This window comes from Cibotium barometz, chromosome 54 (assembly GCF_041138505.1).
Source record: "Cibotium barometz isolate CiBa-2024 chromosome 54, ASM4113850v1, whole genome shotgun sequence".
Classification (NCBI taxonomy): Eukaryota; Viridiplantae; Streptophyta; class Polypodiopsida; order Cyatheales; family Cibotiaceae; genus Cibotium; species Cibotium barometz.
The window spans coordinates 16,457,034-16,476,773 of record NC_141099.1 but is presented as its reverse complement, the minus strand read 5'-3'; the positions used below and the strand labels follow the sequence as shown (position 1 = coordinate 16,476,773).

Sequence of the window (19,740 nt, the reverse complement as noted above, 5' to 3'; positions counted from 1 at the left end):
AGAAAATTACAGCAAGCTGAATTGTGATGTTTTGGACTCTATTGGGTAGTCTGATGCCTATGGAAGTGAGCCTGTCAATTGGGACTCATTCTGAGATGTTATGGAACAGTTTTAGTGTTGTTATGCTGGCAAATTTCTCCCAGAATTTGTAAAACTCAGCTGGTGCAAGTAGAGTGCTCTGTTGCACTCGTGCTTTGTATTTTCCAACTTTTTAACAATAAAGAAATACCGCAAGGGGCGCCGGACTTCGGGGCCAATGTGTTGTTGAGCGAGGGAGCGAGGATTCTGTGATTGTGTGTCTGAGTAAGTCCAGGTTATTTGTGAATGAATTACCGCTTTATGTGTCCATAGACCGGTTTTCGTCTCTCTAGCATAGCCAATGCTGCATATCCACGTGTCAATCTAGCTCTGGCTGCTGAACCCATGAAGCGTGTGGCTGCTGCAGAAAAGGTAACCCTCCAGGTACACGTATGATGTCACCACCTCCACCTGGCGTCGTGCGAGAGTGAATGTCAGCTGACTCCTGCCGTGTCTCGATGTATGAAAGACCATAACCTTGGTTTTCCCAAGGTTCACAGTAAGACCCCTCTGTGTGCAGAAATCATCAAGTGCATGTAGATGCTGCTGTAGACCACCTGGAGACTCGGACACTAATACAATAATATCATCAGCATAAAGCATAATATGTACTGAGGTACCTGCTAAATCAACCCCATCTCCGCCTCCCCGTGTAATGAAGTCAACCACCTCATCAATGTTTAACCCAAATAGCGTGGGGGAAAGTGGGCATCCTTGCTTCACACCAATGGTGCTAGCAACAGTCTCGGACATACCTCCTGGACATCTGACTCGCCCAAAAACCTGCTCATATAATACATAGATGCCCCATGTCATATCTGCTGGTATGCCAAGAGACTGCAGGCGCTGAAAGAGCCTCCCTCGTGGTACTGTGTCAAATGCCTTGCGGAAATCCACAAAGCAGCAATAGAGCTTTCTCTTCCTTAGCTCTTGTGGCTGAGGTATAGGTGGTTGCTGTGGGGCGTGGTATAGGCCCTCTGCATATGTGTGCCATGTCTGTGGGTCTGCAATAGGTGTCGGTGTCTGGGGCTCTCTGAATTGCCGCCATGAGACAGGGCTATCTCTACTCATGAAGAAATGAAAGATCTCTAGCTCCTGTATCTCTGCGAAGGCCCGCCTTTTGCGGCGAGTAAGTCTCCTCATCTCTCTCCTCGACTCCTGCTCTGTGATGGCTCCCAAGGCTCTCTGTATGCGGAGCCGTGAGTATAGGGCTCTGCACTCGTCATCATACCATCTGTTCTGGGGCATAGTCCTAGATCTCGCAGGCTCTCTTGAGAGTACACGATGTGGGAAGCTCTGTAATGCAGCCGTGTGTAGGAGTGATGCCAGCTGGGCTGTAATGGTATCCATAGGTGCCAGGGGATCCATGAGTAGGAGCCCATCCTCTACTCTGCCAGTGTATATGTCTGCCATGTCATGTGTGAAGTAGATGGTAGTGTGTGGCGTCGGTATGTGGGGGGCTGGTGATACTGGTGATCCGGCTAGTGAAAATGCCAAGTATGTATGATCTGCCCCAATAGGACGAGGTGGAATGGAGAATGAGGTGACAAGCTGTGATGCCTCCAAAGACCCCATAATGTAGTCTACCACCGTGCCTCCGGTCCGTGTATGACCCCCATGTGGGAAGCATGTCAGTCCTCCTGATCCCGGCCATTGTAGCATCCCGTTATAAATAACGAGACGATGCCTGGCTCCCAACTCTAGTAAGTGATCCCCATAATGTCCTCTGTCTGGTCCAGTGTCCTCTGATGTCCGACTAGCCCCTATCTCCTCTGGATCCACAGGGTGGAGGATCTCCATGTCATCATAGTCATACACCTCACACTGTCTGCTCTGTGTGTGGGCATTGAAGTCGCCTGTAAGAAATATTTCCCCTAGTGTAGAATAATGCATAATCTCCTCTGACAGACAAGTGTATGGCGAGGCTCCTGTCTCCTCCTCCTGTGGCATGTCCTCTGTAATGACATAGGAGGATCCTGATGGAGAAAAGTAACATAGAGCTATGTATATAACCCTGTCCTGTGAGAGCTGTAAGCTGATCCACATGTATCTGGCCTCTGGATCCTGTGCTACCACTCTCAGTCTCCCCTGTAGCTCTCGTCTGAATAGAACTGCTACCCCCCCCGACCCTCTCGAGGTACCCTGGCGTGTGGTCCTCCTGTATGGTGACTCCCACTGGAATCCCTCTACTCGAGGTAGGCCTCTCTCTGGGCTCTGATGTGTCTCTGTCAGAAGTATGATGTCTCTCCCCACCATAACATGCTCCAGTCGTCCACGCTGCACCCATAGTGAACCATTACAGTTCCATACTGCCATGTGTATCTCTGTCAGTGGCCTAGTCTGTGTCCCATAGGCCCCAAACCGCTAATCCATGGGCCGGCCATCAATGATGACCCGACCATCTCGATAGAAGGCCTTCTTGCCTTCTTTCCTCGCGTGTAAGACTCGTGGCATGCAAGTTCTCCTATGCTCAAGCTGCATCCTTGTGAGATCATCATCCAAGAAAATAGGAGCTCCCTCTAAACCCCGTAGTATGACCCTCTTCCTCATGAAGGTGACCCTCTCCGCCTCTCCTGCAAACTGTAGGATGAGGGCTCGCTTGCGTGTTGAGTCTTTCCCGGCCCTCCATGCTTTGGTGAAGGGGAGAGGGTGCTCTTCCTTGTAGCCGAGCTTCATGCATAGAAGCTGTCCATCTTTCTCGGGAGTGGAGTCGGGTGTCTCGGCTATACCTGTGACTCGAATGTTGAGGCGGCGGGCATGCCTCATCTTCTCCTCCTCAATGGTGGTGTGAATGATTTGGTGTTCTTCCCTTTGAGTCTCCTCCCTCACTTCTTTACGGATGTTCTTCTTCACCACCTCAACCCATCCTGATTGCTTGGCTTCGAGCTTTCCCTCCATGTCCTTTGTGATCTCCTTGGAGATCTCTTCTTTGATGGCCGTGAGAGTGTTGTCATTGATCTCCCCTTCTTCCTTCTCAGTATTCTTGATGGCTACCATTTCCACTTTCAATGCACTCACCTCCTCCTTGAGTGCCGTGTTCTCTTGTCCGAGGTTTGTGACCCGTGCTTCGAGAGCCATGATGTGCCGGTGTAGTTTGTTCTCCACCTCATTGAGGTTGGAATCGGATGTCTTCTTGTTCTCCTTGATTAGTGCCTTCATTGCCGGAGAGAAATGAAATGAAATGTTATATTAACGTCTTCAAAAGGCCATAATGACCTATGAGACCAAAAGTTACATCATGGTGGATCTGATACAATGTCTGGATAAAAAAAAAAAAACCCAGAAAATGAAAAATAAAGATGATACTACTGGCACCTAGAAAATGAAACTGGAACTGGAAGGTACACTATGGAGGTACCTCCATCTCATAATATGTGCCGCATCGGACACTGGCGGATCTCCTCAATATCCTCTGTGGTCAGCACCCTGACTGGGTGTCTCGCATGCCTCGCAAGAATAATCCGAATCTGCCGCTGCAACCTCCGTCTATGCTGGGATGCCCTCCTCCGTGGTCGTGGGCATCTGGACCACCCAAGCTCAATCGCACGATCAATCAGTGTACCCCTGGTGTGGGCGGTATCCATGTCCTGCTGCTGCTGTGGTCCATCTGGCGCAGTGATGGCCGGACTAAAGAAGTCTGTAATGTGCCTCTGAGTCTGGTTCTCTGTGCGCCTAAGCAGGCTATCTCTATGTCTCCGCAGCTCAAGCAAGAACAATCCCAAACACCTCTGGTCCTGGTACCCCATGACTCTGGAAAGTGGTCCAAAACCCTCTCTGAATAAACAGTGGAAACGACCACGTATCTCATAGTATGCAGTACAATGGCATATATAATGCAGCTCTGTCTCTGGCTCCCCATGGCATACTCGGCATATCCTGGCCTCAGCTGGTATACCTCTATATCGGCCAATCTCAATCTCAAGCTGGTGTGAGGATGTGCGAATCTGACCAATAGCACATCGTACTGCATGAGACAAGTGTACATCCATGTAACTGGGTCTGATCACAAAACCATCTGCTGTGAGCTGAAGAAAATGTTCTCTGTAGAAAGCCATCTTCGTGCCCAGCTCCTCAGTCGGCTGTATCCATGTCCTCCTAATGTCCAGCTGAACTAAATCCTGACGGATGAGTCTGGTAATCTCTGTCCGTGTAAGAGTGAGAGAGGGTGCCTCCAGAGAATACTGGAAGGGAGGCAATCTGTCCATGCTAAAACCATGTGCCTGGAACCAAGATGTCATCTGTCCATACCAACAAGCCGTGTCTCCCTGTAAAGCTAACTGTCGGGAGGACTCCAGGGCGAGGCGTGCATATCTGTCTCGGGGGAGATCCCACAAGCCATGTATGTAGGAGACTGATCTCGTAAGAGCCTCAATCACCAGAGGGGCAGCCGCCAGCTCTGCTCGAATAATCTCATGAGGTACCACAGCCTTGGCTCTAATAAGCCTAGCAATCATAGATACCAAAGGCCTCTCCATACCTCTCCACCCGCCTGCGCTGTGATGGCCCACTGAAGGTCCCCATATCTGCACTCCATAAAGCATAGCTGATGTCACTAGAGTGTCAAAAAGCCAGAGTTTTGTTCGAGGTTCCTGAAACTGAACCTGCGAACACATCCTCTCCAAACCACCCAGGGCTGCATGTGCTCTAGTCAATCTAGTCTCTGCTGCTCTCCTCATCGAAAACACTGGCCCACTGAATACTACCCCAAGATATGTATATGCATTTGTATACTCCACAATCTCCTGCCCATATGTAAATGTGGGAGCTGATCGCCTAACCCACTGTGGCGTGGTGTTAAACACCATAACCTTGGTTTTGCCAAGGTTGACAGACAATCCACTATCATGTGCAAACTCATGTAAAGCATCCAGATGACGCTGCATACCCTCAGGAGAGTCAGAGATCAACACAATATCATCAGCATATAACAATAGTGGGATCCATGTACCTGCTAGCTGGGCTCCTCTGTCCCCCAATCTCTCAATGTAGTCAGAAGCCTCATCCACATACATGCGAAACAGTGAAGGAGATAACGGGCAACCTTGCTTCACTCCTATAGTGGAGTGAACCAAAGTAGAGACCCCCTCTGGGGTGCGTACCTGTCCTGCAACTGATCTGTATAAAGCCATAATTCCCCATATGAGCTCTGTGGGTACCCCCATCTCCTGTAATCGCCTCATCAATCTGGCTCTGGGCACTGTATCAAATGCTTTGCGGAAGTCCACAAAGCTACAATAAATCCGTCGCCCATGCGACCTGCCCTCCTCAATAATGGCCCGGAGAGTCAAGATGTGGTCAAGAGTAGAGAAACCTCTTCTGAACCCTGCCTGTCCCTCTGCTCGAATGCCAGCTCTCTCTGCCCATCTACTCAACTGCTGCTCAAGAATGGATGCATACAATCGTGCTAGTGTGTGACCAATCATAATAGTGCGATAATTCCCTGGCTGCATAGGGTCCCCTGACTTGAAGATAGGCACGATGGTGGACCTACTCCAAGTCTCGGGTAAGCCTTCGCACATAGCACGATTGAACATCATTGCTAGAAGCTCTGCCAGCATGTCTCTCGCATGAATAAAGTGCTCAGCAACCAATCCATCGTGATCATATGCTCTCCCAGTCTTCATCCTATCAATGGCCTTCCTTACCATCTCTGCGGTAAAGAAAGTACATGTCTGTGGGCATGGTGCTGGCGGGTCAGGAAAAGGTGTCTGTCCAGGAACTGTATATAGAGATGCTGCATAACTACCCCAGACCTCTGTAGAAGTGATGGCCAAAGCAGGGGAGGACTCATGAAACAGACGCCAAGCCTCCCTCGAATCCTGGCTCAAGAACAGCTGGTATAATTCCTGCTCTAGCTGAGCAAGGAAGGCCCGCTTCTTCCTTCGCACAAGGCGTCGGAAGGCAATACGTGACTGTCGGTAAGTAGTGACTCCCAAAGCAACCTCCCGCTGCAGTCGGGCTCTGGTCTCTCTGCACTCCTCATCATACCAACTGTTCTGGGGCATACATCTAGAATGCTGTCTCTGTCCAGGCTGAGTATGTGGATATGCCTCTCTCGCTGCATCATGTAAAGTCTCTGTCAGTATATGGGTCAACTCCTCCAAAGGCCTCCTTGGCTCCTCTGTGTACAGACGTCTATAAATCCCATCTGTGTAGACAGCATCAGTCTCTGAGGTAAAAGTATATCGAGTGTGATCTGCCCCTCGTGTCCTCTGAGCTGTGGTAAAGTGAAAAGAGATAGTCAATGTCAACAATGCATGATCCACTACTACCCCAATGGGCCGAGATCCAACTGTGAAGTCCTCAATGCATGAAACAAAGCTGGGCATAGCCATAACATAATCCACTGTGCTAGCACCATGTCTATGTGGAAAGCAAGTAAATCCAGCTGCTGACGGAAACCTCTGCAAGCCATTAAGTATGGCCAACCCATGCGCAGTCCCCATATCTACCAAATATCTCCCATACTCTGTGCACTCCACATCCTGTGAGCTTCTGTCTAATCCCATATCCAGAGTGTCCAACTCTCTCAGCATCTCCTCCGAGGTATCATAAAAGGCTGTCTGGCGGTTGCCCGTCCGGGCATTAAAGTCCCCTAGCAGGATGATGTCTCCATCCCTAGAGAACTCCCATATGTCATCATCTAGCACAGAGAAAGGAGACTGCCCTCTAGGTGCTGCATATGTCGATGTACTAGGAGCAAAATAGCATATGGCAATATACAGGAATCTGCCTGTGTCGGCCCTCAGTCTCACCCACATATATCTGGCCTGATCATCTCTCCGAACTATGTGTATAAGCGGTTGCAGCTCCTCCCTGAAAAGAACTGCCACCCCTCCTGATCCTCTACTACTGTGTACCGATCTCGTCCCTACTCTGCAAGCTGTCTCCCATCTGTATCCTGTCACCTGTGGCATCATCTGACCAGGGGCCTGGTGAGTCTCCGAGTAGAAGACTATATCTCTATCTGTAAAGCTGTCCTCAAAGGCACCTACATCAAGTTTGAGGGATCCATTGCAGTTCCAGGCTGCCAGCTTTAATTTGGTCCCATAGGTCTCGCACCGTCATGTAGAGCGTCGCTCCACGATGACCACCCTCCCTTCTCTATAAAATGCTATCTTACCCTTTTCTCTTGCTGCTCTAATCTCTGGCATGACTTCCTTCATATGTGCAAGCTGTGAAAGAGTAAGATCATCACCAAGAAAAATGCCTGTATTCTTTAAAGTGGGTCGTCTTTTCAAGAACTCCTTCTTCGCCTCAATAGAAGGGAAGCGAAGTATGAGAGCTCTTTCCTTTGATGTTTCCCCGTTGCCTCCGCTTTTTTTGCCCACTCTCCAGGCTTTTGCGTGTGTCGGACTGTCAATCCCCATCAACACCATAAGCTCTTTCACCTCCTCTTCAACTTTATCCCCGTCTTTAAGGCCGGTAATCCTCACATGCAAAGCACGTGTACGTCTTCGTTGTTCCTCTTCCAAAGTCATATTAATGATTGTAGGTGTAGGGGTTGTTATCTCCTTACCTTTACCCTTCTTGGCGACCTCTATCCACTTCTCGGCTTCATCCATCTTCTTTTGCGTCTTGGTGATGACTTCCACCCATGAGGAAGTCTTTGCTTCCTGTTGCTTCTCTTCTTCCTTAATTGCCCGTACTTGTTCCTTGATAACCTTGAGCTCTTCTATCATGGATGGCTGAATTTCACCTTCTTCAAGTCCACCATTTGCCTTGGCCTCTGCAAGCTCCCTCTGAAGAGCTGAAATTACGCCTTTGAGCGTGTTGACTTCCCCGTGAAGGTCTTTGACTTCCGCTATGAGGTCCTCCTTCTCCTCTTTCCACCGCTTACCCTCATTGAATACCATTTGGAGAAAGTTTGCTTTCTCCTTCCACCATCCCTCCATCTCTACCTTCCATTCCTTCATTTCCTTTTCCACATTTGTTATCCTCTTGTTTGTGACCATAAAGGTCGCCTTCGTCGGGTTGCGCAAGGGTGAAGCCATGGAAGAAGTGAGAGAGAGAGAGTTATGCTGCTGCCTTGGGGGCCTGAGCGAGGGTGGGTGGGGAAAGAGAGCGAGGGTGGGTGGGGAAAGGGTGGGGAAAGGGTGGCGAAGGGCACACAGCCTAACGGAGAGCGAGGGTGGCCATTGCCAGCAGACCTGTGCGGCGTACAGCGAACAGGTCAGCAGGCGGGGGAAGCGAGCAGGGTGGCGGCGGCGGCGGCGTACAGCGAACAGGGCAGCGGTGGGCAGAGGCACAGGCGAAATGGCGGGGAGGGGGGAAGCGAGCAGGGTGGCGGCGGCGGCGGCGTACAGCGAACAGGGAGAGAGAGATGCGAGCGAAACAGGCGGGCAGGCGAAATGGCGGGGAGGGGGGAAGAGAGCAGGGTGGCGGCGGTGGCGGCGTACAGCGAACAGGGAGAGAGAGATGCGAGCGAAACAGGCGGGCAGGTGAGAGAGAGAGAGCAACGCAGAGAGAGAGAGAGAGAGAGAGAGAGAGAGAGAGAGAGAGAGAGAGAGAGAGAGCTGTATTAGAGAGAGAGAGAGAGCTGTATTAACGTCTACTAGAGGCCGAACTCGACCTATGAGACAACATCAATGTACAACTGTCAATGTCCTCTGGATGTCGAGAAAAAAAGGACAAAATAAACATGAAATAAACTATGAAAGTACTGAGCTAGTGGGGGGGGGTGTGATGGATGGAGCACTACTATGAAAGGCTCAATATGCAACCTATATGTGGAGGGTATACAAGAATGCAATGCAGATCTGTCTAGCTCCAACCAGTACCATAATGGGGGAGAGAAAAAGAAAGAAAGAAAGAAAGTTGTATTAATGTCTTCAAAAGGCCAAAATGCCACTCTAGCCTATATATGGCTTTTCAACTTCCCATGCTTCCACTTATGGGATAATCCAAGGCACCTTCTAGCCATAGATCACATGCTCGAAATCGCCAACCTTCCAACACCCTCCCTCGATTCGAGCTCCGCAAGCCACCGAGGCGTGAGGGGTCGCCCAGGACCACACACGCCTGAGCCGCCCAGGACCACACACGCCCGGGCTTTGATGCCATGTCAAAATGCGCAGCAGAAGACTAACTCGCGTAGGAGACGCATCACCATCGAGCTCCACGAACACCCCCAATGGGCACTGCAGCATCCCTCCACCGGGCTCCCATCTCCCGGTGAGTTGCCTCCCAAAACACCGGCCGGAGGACATGATTATGACAAGGTGCCACTCTAGCCTATATATGGCTTTTCAACTTCCCATGCTTCCAGTTATGGGATAATCCAAGGCACTTTCTAGCCATAGATCACACGCTTGAAATCGCCAACCTTCCAACACTCATGGGCCGTTGTGACATGATGCTCAAGGTGGTAAAACTGAGTTGGTGCGAGAAGGTCTTGTGATGATGGGAGATGATGGCCTGGATCCTCCTGTGGTGGTGTGGCCGTGGGCCATGGGGTCTGGGGCGTCGAGCTCTGCATAACTCAATGGCTCTGGCCAGTGTCACACCTCTTGGCCGAGCTCTTGCACTAGCCTGTGGTCCGGGTATGATGGGTGGATCGGCCCTCGGAGTGCTGGTATGGAGAAGGGTTCGGAGCAGCTCGTGGAGTGTCCACAAGATCCACTATATCGGTGTCCTTCACCTCCTGTGTTCGGAAGAAACTAGTGATGGCTGGTTGGTGAGGAAGGGGGCGGGGTGGCTGGGGCCAGAGCTCTCTCAAGAAGGTGTCCTTGTGTCTGCGGAGCTCAAGCAGGAAGAGGCCTAGGCAACGCTGGTCCTGGAAGTCAATGATCCTGGAGAGTGGACCAAACCTCTCACAAAATAGACAGTGAAACCTCCTGCGGATCTCATAGTATACTGGACAGTGGCATATGTAATGCTCCTTCGTCCCAACCTCTGTGTGGCATGATCGGTAGATCCTCTCCTCTCTAGATCTCCGTATGAGCTTCCCGGCTCTGAAGATGCGCTCAGCTCTACATGTCTCCACTCTAAGGAGGTGGGATGAAACCCGTATCTTGCCAATCTCAATCCACATGGCATGGGACATGTGAACACTCATGTAGCCCGGCTGCTGGATGAATCCGTCCTCAGTGAGTGTGAGGAAGTGATATCTGTAGAAGTGCATCTTCGTGGGGAGCTCTGGAGGTGTGATCCATGTGCAATGGGTGTAGAGGCTGCGAAGATCTAATTGGATAACCTGGTTGGTATCCTTGTGAGAGAGCTAGAGAGAAGGGGAGTCCAAACTGTACTGAAGGGGGGGTAGGTGGTCCATGTGGAGCCTGTTAGTAGTCATCTCCTGTTTGTACCATAATGCCCACAGAGGGCCTTTGTTGTGGGTGTGCCCGCCTAGGAGCTTTGCTTAGTTTTTTTCATTTTTTCGTGTTTTTTTCCTATTTTTTATGGTCGTGGGTACTGGGCGACTGCTCCCTCGCTGGCCAACTGCCTAATTGCAGTCGTGGAGACTCCCAGCAGCAGCCAGTCGGCTGTCTCATGGCTGGCCGACCAACATAGGGGGGTGGTATAAATACCAACCCTACCCCCACTTCATTGTAGTTGTATCGGATCTTGTATATAGCAGAGTTTATACTGCTTCTCTCTCTCTCTCTCTCTCTCTCTCTCTCTCTCTCTCTCTCTCTCCGATGAGGCTCCTGAGTGCATCGACTTGTGTATTCATGTATGTTCGACATGTGTCTCATCGACCCGTTATGGTCCTTCAAAGACAATAATAAAATTTCATTTCATTTCATTTCTGTCTTCTGTGTTTGCTCTTCTACACTCAGTTCTGCGTTTATATTCAGGTTGGTGGTTCTCGCCCGCGTGTGCTTGTCTTCAGCGTAGAGTTATGCTGCGTGTGCTTTCAGTTTTTTGTCTCATATCCGTTGCGTATTCCAACAAAGCCCATATACTGAGAACCGAGTGGAAACTAGTGCATACCATACTCGAGAGAGAGAGAGAGAAAGAAAGATATATTGAGTGTCTACTAAAGACCCAATGGACCTATGAGACCAAAGTGATACAATAATGTCCATGGCATATCTCATCATGGAATGGAAAATAAAACATAAAGAAAACATAAACATAGCTCTCACTGGGGTGATACAAAACTGTCCATGGAAACTCATCATGGAATACTAAGGACATAGAAACATGGGAGCAGCATCAGCTCCGAGTAGATGGTATACCACTCTCCAAAATATCAAGCATGGGGCTAATGAGTATGGCCGAAAGGTCTCCCTTAGCTATGTCACGTGAAAAGGTAGCTCAATGGTGGTGGGGCATGTCCTGGATCTGGAGAGAGAGAAAGAAAGAAAGAAAGATATATTAAGCGTCTACTAAAGACGCAATGGGTCTATGAGACCAAAGTGATACAATAATGTCTATGGCATATCTCATCATGGAATGGAAAATAAAACAGAAAGAAAACATAAACATAGCTATCTCACTGGGGTGATACAAAACTGTCCATGGAAACTCATCATGGAATACTAAACATAGAAACATGAGAGCAACATCAGCTCCGAGTAGATGGTGTACCACTCTCCATGTCACGTGCATCCCGCACTTGGATGCCACATAGACATATCTGTATAGAAGGTGTAGGACCTGGGATATAGAGCTGCCATAGGTCCTGTCTCAATACTCTGTTCCTCTCACTATGAGAGAGAGAGCTCTGCTGTCGGCAAGCATGAGGGCAGCCAGCAAAAGCTGAACACAAGTGACAATACTATTGTCGGCTTGTCCAAGGGTCAGGGAAGAACCGACTTGTGTACTTATTCGCATGCCAACAAGTGAGCAGCCCCACTTGCTTTTTAACGATTCAGTCCAGTCCCCTTTTAGTTGGGGTCGACTAGCATTAAAGATATGGGCTATGCTTTTCCTTTTTGGCTTTGGCTTGCTAAAAACATCCAAGCTTTTGCTTTGTTTAGCGAATCTCTCTGTTCATGATGACAGAGTTGGCCTCCTTTAGTGGCTAGACTAAAAAAATCTCTCTCAAAAAGTGGGCACCTAGCTTTTACTATCTTTGTGGGCCACAAACTAGCCCACATGTCCATGCAGGGTGCCCATAAATCTTTTTATGATACTCGAAGCCCATAAAAGCTCTTGTTAAGTGCCAGGCTTCAATGCTTCTATCCTTGAGCTTAACCCTTCTTATGTGGAAAATCCATGTTCTCACCTTGGTTCCATTTTGTGTGTGGGCTTCTGTTGCATGCGTGGAAGCCTTGCTGTACTGATCCACAACCCTAAGCATACTTAAGAACATTGATGCTAATTAACATGAGATTAAGACATAGAGGAGAGAGATTATTGTTCAGGGTTTTCTTGTATTACTATGGTACAAAAAGGTTACTGAAGCTTGTACATGATTTAGGGCTTGTGGTAAGCCTATGGGCTTATGCTTATGCTCTACTACCTGTCATGATGAACTACTGATTTTATGACTTGAACTATGACTTGCCATTATGCTGAAAATGACTACATGCTTATAGATGTGAGAGATATGCCAGTCGGCCAGCCCTCCCTGCAGTCAGCCTGCTGTGGACAAGTCCAAACTTCATTAATGCTGATTTTACTCCATGCGCTTGAAATAACTGCTGGTCCTGTCCCTGATTGCCATGCTAGGGTTGCTGACTGTTGTCTGCACAAGGCTGCTGCCAGCTGGCACCATGCTGCTGTCAGCCGACAGCCCCTTCATGCATCCCATGGTCCTAAACCTGAAGATGATGCTTATGCTAATGCTTCTTCTAATAATGCTGGTGGTAATGCTAAAGATGATGCTTCTGATGATCTGAATGATGTTTGAACTGATACTTAATGAGGGATTACTGATGTTCATGCTAGGGATTAGCCATGGCACGGGCGTGCACGTGACATTCCCTTTTGCTAAACTTGCTGACGGGGTGGAGACCCTGTCATGCTCCCTCCCTTGACTTGTACTGAACTGCAATTGCTTTCTGACTTTAAATTCTACTACTTACTGACTTCTATTGACTTGATATTTTTGGTGTGAACACCTTCACTCCTGTGCTTGCTTTCCTTTAACCTTGACACAACGGTGCCTTTGGAATTGATCTGACAACTGACTGAGGTACTGGGTTTGTGTACCTACCAGTGAGGTATTGGGTTTGTGTACCTACCCTCAGGGACTGCATCCTCTAGCTTTTCCTGTTGTTGCAGACCACTCCATCTGCCACCTTGCTGCATCCTTAGTCCTGGAATTGTGCACCTTCATTGGGACATAGCTTAGTGGGTTGAGCTTGAATGCTTTGATACCAATGTTGCATGCACGGAAGCCTTGCTGTACTGATCTACAACCCTAAGCATACTTAAGAACATTGATGCTAATTAACAAGAGATTAAGACACAGAGGAGAGAGAAGAAGAGAGAGATTAGTGTTCAGGGTTTTCTTGTATTACTATGGTGCAAAAAGGTTACTGAAGCTTGTACATGATTTATGGCTTGTGGTCAACCTATGGGATGACCCTTAGCCCTTCTGCTTATGCTCTACTACTATCATGATGAACTACTGATTTTATGACTTCAACTATGACTTGCCTTTATGCTGAAAATGACTACATGCTTATATATGTGAGAGATATGCCAATCGGCCAGCCCTCCCTGCAGTCAGCCTGCTGTGGACAAGTCCAAACTTCATTAATGCTGATTTTACTCCATGCGCTTGAGCTAACTGCTGGTCCTGTCCCTAATTGCCATGCTAGGGTTGCTGATTGCTGGCTGCACAAGGCTGCTGCCAGCCGACACGATGCTGCTGTCAGCTGACAAGCCCCTTCATGCATCCCATGGTGCTAAACCTGAAGATAATGCTCATGCTGATGCTTCTTCTAATAATGCTGGTGGTAATGCTTCTGATGATGCTTCTGATGATCTGAATGATGTCTTAACTGATACTTAATTAGGGATTACTGATGTTCATGCTAGGGATTATTCATGGCACGTGACAGCTTCCCCCAAAACACTGATGGAAGTTGGTAAAAGGCCAGAATGGTGACATGTGGACATGCAAAATGAGTGGGATTTCAGGAGTGCTCCTATCCTCGTGAATTATGACGGGCTTAGGTAAACCGTCAACAAAGGGGAGGGTATAGGTGCAAGTTCTCGAAACCACTACATGCCGAGGATCACGTCACATCCCAAAAGTGGTGAAACAATGAAATATCGGTGAAATGTGGCCGTTTGAGCATGAAACTCAAACTGTTTTATGGCTGTTTGAACATGAAACAATGAAATATCTGTGAAATGTGCCTGTTTGAACATGAAACTCAAACTGTTTTGTGAGTAATGTGCGTGGGGAGACCAGGTATAAACCTGTCCACAACTAGATGTTGTGATACCAAGGTACAACCCATCTTAGCAGCCCAGTGTGGAGAGATGGTGTCCTTAGAGCTGTCCATATCGAAAAGGACAATGAACTGATGTCCATTCGCTGTGCCATAGCACAGATTAGAGCTTTCGTCCATCCTTTAGGCTCACCCTCTTGCTTATCATCACATGCCATTGAAGGTACTCAATTCAAAGTGGGCAACAGCTGAACAGCATTTGCAATTGAGGGTGGAGGGGTAGAGGTAGCTTTAGCAGCGGCCACTGTAGAGGTGAACAATTTGGTGGCTTTGGACACTTTCTTCATCAGTAAGTGGTGTCTTTGTGGACAATTACCTCCGAGGTGGTGTCTTCTTTGAAGCTTGTTTCTTCTTCATCAGACATGGTGAATGGCTGGGTGGTTTTTCTTGACCTCAATTTTGCCATTCACACGGAATTCTAGGTAGCTGAGCTGGGTCACAACCTTAAGAAGGTTGAATGCTGATGAAGAAGACTTTAGAATGCCTTGGACTGAATCACAATGAAGTGCTTGGCGGTAGATATGTATGCACAAGCCAAAAGAATTAGGCACACATAACTTTGTGCTTGTTTGACTGCTGATTTGTGTGAGAATGAGATGATTTATGCAAGGGACTGAAGAGTTGCTTATATATGCTCCCTAGCTGCTGGTCGGTTTTAGGAACTTCTATTGGCCCGGTCAGAAATGCTGATGACTGCTGGAATATAGCATTTGATGTCACTACCTTCACATGTTTACCATTGGTTGCATGTCCTAGGCACCTCCGGGCACTGTAGGGCTTCTGAATCTGCCCCAAACGGTACCATTTTTGCCTCTAAATTTACTGTTCAGGCTGCTGCAAGAAATAATCGTGTCTACGTGGCACCCAATTATGGTGTGCACGTGACACTATGACATCATTCAAATCCCATCATCAATGACATCACCAACTCTGTACATTTTTCACCTTTTCTCACCAAATTACATCCACCAAATAACTAATCAAATAGTCTTTGAACTAAGGTCCTTTAGACCTACACATATTCATCAAATCCCAAGGCTGATGCTCGTCCTCAATTACACAACGTGCCATCACCACAAATTCTAACATAGTGTAGCTCAACCTTGTCTTATGGGTAATCAACTAGTTTTTCATCATCAATCATCTTTTGGGCTCTATTGATGCAGAAGTGACAGCAAAAGTACTCAAGTGGATTTATTATGTGCAGGAAAGAGCTAATGGTTTTTTCAAAGGAGGTGGTTCGATTTGGGAACCAATGTCGGGACCCTCAATGGCATCAACTTGACCGCTACTTTGACAAGTAACCATTCAGGCCTTACATTTGGGCTAGGTGGAGAAACGTGCCTATTTAAATACCTGCTCAAGGCATGGGCAGGGAATGCTGTGTGAATCCACGGTCTTGTATCTTTTTTTACCTAGAGATAAGGTTGTGCATTTGTGATGTTGTAACTGCTAGTCTTTTGTACGATTTATGCAGGTTGGGCACAGAGATATTTGTACCAAATCAGAGTAGAGATGAAGTAGGGGAAGAGGTGCAAACCCTGGTGGTTTGGGCACAGCAAACTGGGGTATGTTTTGCTATATTGAACTTATCCTACGTTTGAACTTTGGGTCACAAAGACCTTTTTTGGATGATTTGGAATGGAAAGCTAACATAGGGCGGTGATCGAATTGTTTGAATCGACTCGTCTTGTTCCCTTTTTGAGAGAGCATTTGTAGAAATCAAGTATGACGTGGATAGGGGTGTATCACTAACACGGAGTGTAATTTCCGGTAGCATTCTCAAGAAAGGCTCCGATTAATACATCTTGCCACTTGGCTGCTCTTGCTTATTGACATAGTTGGTGTGATGTGCACATTGCTATGGATACCTGTGGCAGCCCATAGTTCAAGCCACACCTCAACCACTAGGCCTTGTGTGCAAGAAGTAAGAGGTTGACCTTGCAGTAAGATAACTACTCCACAGCCATGTCCCAAACCTGCCTAGGCATATCCTTGGCCTCGTTATAAGCCTGGGGCAGGGGGTGTGTGTCTTTAAATGGATTGTTGGTGTTGGACTCACACACTCACACACACACACAAACGTGCACATTAGGTTTAGGTGCAAGATGAGAGAGAGAGAGAGAGAGCCAAGAGTGTGGTAGCCACAAAATGCAAGTCAACGCTTGCATGTGTGTCACATCCATATATTATAGAAGTACAAAATATTATATATAGAGTGTCCTTTCACACTTGATATCCAAGGGGAAAAACCACATGGGAAAAAGTGCCCTTGGTTAAGCCTTGTTCACACATAGCACTACCATAAGTGAGCATATGCCTACAAATCCCCCTTGTAGTGGAATTGTGAACTTGTACAAAGTAGCAGATCACTCTCTGTATGAGAGTAAGCCCAAAGCTTTGCGGAAAGCTTCAAACTTTTCTCGAGGTAAAGCCTTTGTGAAGAGATCTGCAACATTATCCTGTGTAGGGTAGTAAGATAAACTGATCTTCCTTGCATGTAACCTCTCTCTGACATAGTGATAATGAATCTCAATGTGCTTGGTACGTGCATGAAATACTGGACTTCGTGCCATGGCCATAGCACTCTGGCTATCAGTGAGAATGGTGGTGGGTGTCTGCTGACACTCACGAAGATCAGCCAATAATCTCCTCAACCATACACAATCTGCCACCACTGGTGGATTGCCTGGTATCATAATCACCAGCCCTGGCTTTCGGCTATACCAAGCCTCAAATGGTGTTATGGTTTTCAAAGCTTTTGTTGGGACACCTGTTCAACACACGAGTTGCACACATTATAGCTTTCATCCAAAAAGTGTGAGGCAACTTTTGTGCTTTCACCATGCATCTCGCATCTCCATGAGAGATCTATTTTTCCTCTCAGCTACACCATTCTGTTGCGGTGTATAAGGCACAGTACATTGGTGTTTGATGCTCTTTTGAAGCATATAATCCTTGAATGCATTTGACATGTATTCTCTATCTGAGCGGAGTGTTTGGACTTTACATCCACACATTTTTTCAGCCATTGCTACAGAGTGTCGAAAGCATGTAAAGACCTCTGCTTTCGCTTTTAAAGGATAAACCCAAGCAAACGTGGAGTAGTCATCAATTAATGTGACCAAGTAAAGATGCCTCCCTATGGATGGTGTCCGCATTGGACCACATACATCACTATGTATGAGCTCCATCTTTGGGGAATGGTTTTCGTTGCATCTTTCTCAAAATACACCCCTCACATACATGTCTTGTTGGAGAGTCAAGAGGCGGCATATTATCAACCATATGATGCTTCTGCAAAAGCATCAAACTCCGAAAATTTACATGCCCAAAACGAGCATGCCATAGCTCTGCATCATGCATAGCAGGAGTGTGGGCAGCCACTCTATTTGCATCATAAGTACGCTTGTCATAGCTGCCCAGCTTATACAAGCCTTTGTATCATGTTCCAGAAGTGACTATTTCATAACCCTTTGCTGGGTCTTTTACCAAACAGTTCCCATCTTCAAATTCAACCTTTAAACCTTGGTCGTTTATGGCTAAGACAAAGAGTAGATTTTTCTTTATCCCTGGAACATACAATACATTTTTCATGCATATATTGGCACCATTGGCTGCAATAAGTATGACATTGCCAATTCCCTTTATTGGATATGTGGTATGATGTGCACATGATACAGTGCGGCCATTCGAAGCATAAACCAAGTGCTGAAATACATCTTTGCATGAAGTGATGTGGCTCGAAGCACCACTATCAAAATACCATGATACATCCTGTCTGTTAGATGCAATGCAAGACATATCATTGTCTGAAGCTCTTGGTGTGTCACTAGTGCATGTGACCAAAAAAGTGTACTCTTCCTGAATTACATTAGCTGATTGCTGTGCTTTGTCATCAGGAGAGTCTGCTACTGCATTGCCTGCTTCTTTCCTTTTCTCTTTTGCAAGCCGCTTTCTACATTCACTGATGTAGTGTCTAGGCTTATGGCAGTAGTGACATTTGCCCTTCTTTTTGGGCTTGTTTGCATCCCCTTTGTCAGACTTTTCACCACTAGAGGAGGGCTGTCCATGACCAGCGTTGCTAGACTGTTGTCCCCCATGCCTAAAGCTCTTTGCTTTACCCTTATCCTTGGCTGTAAATGCCTTGTCTCCACCATGGTTGCTCGCTAAGTTTGCTCTTGTTTGCTCTTCCTGCAAGAGTAAACCCACCAGCTTTTCAAAAGTGACAGGATCAACACCTCCTCTCATAGAGAGGTTGAGAGAGGTGTGAAAGCCCAAGTAGGAAGGTGGTAAAGAATGAAGAGTGTTGGTGATCAACTGTCTGTCTCGGATAACCTCATCAATGTTGAGCAATTGTTCCTGCAAATCTTTCACTTTGGTGAGATGATCTGCCATGCAGTCACCCTCATCCATAGAAAGAGGATCCCATTGCCTCTTCAATAGGCATCTCTTGCCTCGTTGCGTACTTGATACATTGCTTCCAATGTGTCCCATGCAAGTTTCGATGTCTTGCAAGAACGAATGTGCAGAATAATAGTCCATTTCACTGAGAAAGGGCTATCAATGACATGGCCTGTGCATCCCTAGAGTCACATCTCTTCTGCTCTTGTGTGGGGGCAGGTTCTACCTCAGGAGCTCTTTGAGCACCTCCCCTTTGAGGCGTGGCTGGCTGTATGGTATTGGGCATGTGTCATCACCACACACGATGCCCCAAAGCCCTTTGGCTACCAGCAAATTACGGATCATAAAACTCCAGAAGGAGTAGTTAGATCCATCCAACTTGTCCTCTTGGGTGAGCACACCAAATACATCTGTAGCATTTTGAGCCATGTTAACAAAATATACATGCAAGCAAAACAAGCACCAATGTGCACTGCCAAGCAACCAAATGTCCTGTGCAAATGTTTGCCTGCAAACTGCAGCAAGTGTAAACCTGCACCAAATTGTCCAATTACACACAGTGTGTATACATATGCGACAAATCACAGCTGTAATGCCCAATTACATGCTCCAATCTAAAAAGCCCCAATTTTTATGCACTCCAATCGCGTCAATGTGCAGTTAATTGGCCAATTTTCACAAAAGCCCTAATTTTCTGCAACTGAAAGAGGCTCAATTTGGAAAACCCCCAAATTCCAACCCAAACAGCATGAATGGCAGCACCTGCAATTTTTCTGGCAAAGGGAATTTTTGCAAATCCCTAGAAATTTTTGAATCTGACGTGCCCTGAAATGGCTGCAAATTTTTATTTTTTATTTTTTGTCTTGGTAAATTCCAAAAATCAGAGTACCTGGCAACGCGGCCG

General features: G+C 47.3%; 1 protein-coding gene across 1 annotated transcript in view; it reads left to right on the top strand.

Annotated features, from left to right (window-relative positions):
- The window catches only part of LOC147607894 (protein PSK SIMULATOR 1-like), a 219,970-nt gene that overhangs the window by 63,208 nt on the left and 137,022 nt on the right, over positions 1 to 19,740 (top strand). The window contains exons 3-4 of the mRNA XM_086790057.1: positions 15,640 to 15,732; positions 15,910 to 16,000. Coding sequence (XP_086646183.1) covers positions 15,640 to 15,732; positions 15,910 to 16,000 — 184 coding nt within the window. The remainder of the gene's footprint in view (positions 1 to 15,639; positions 15,733 to 15,909; positions 16,001 to 19,740) is intronic.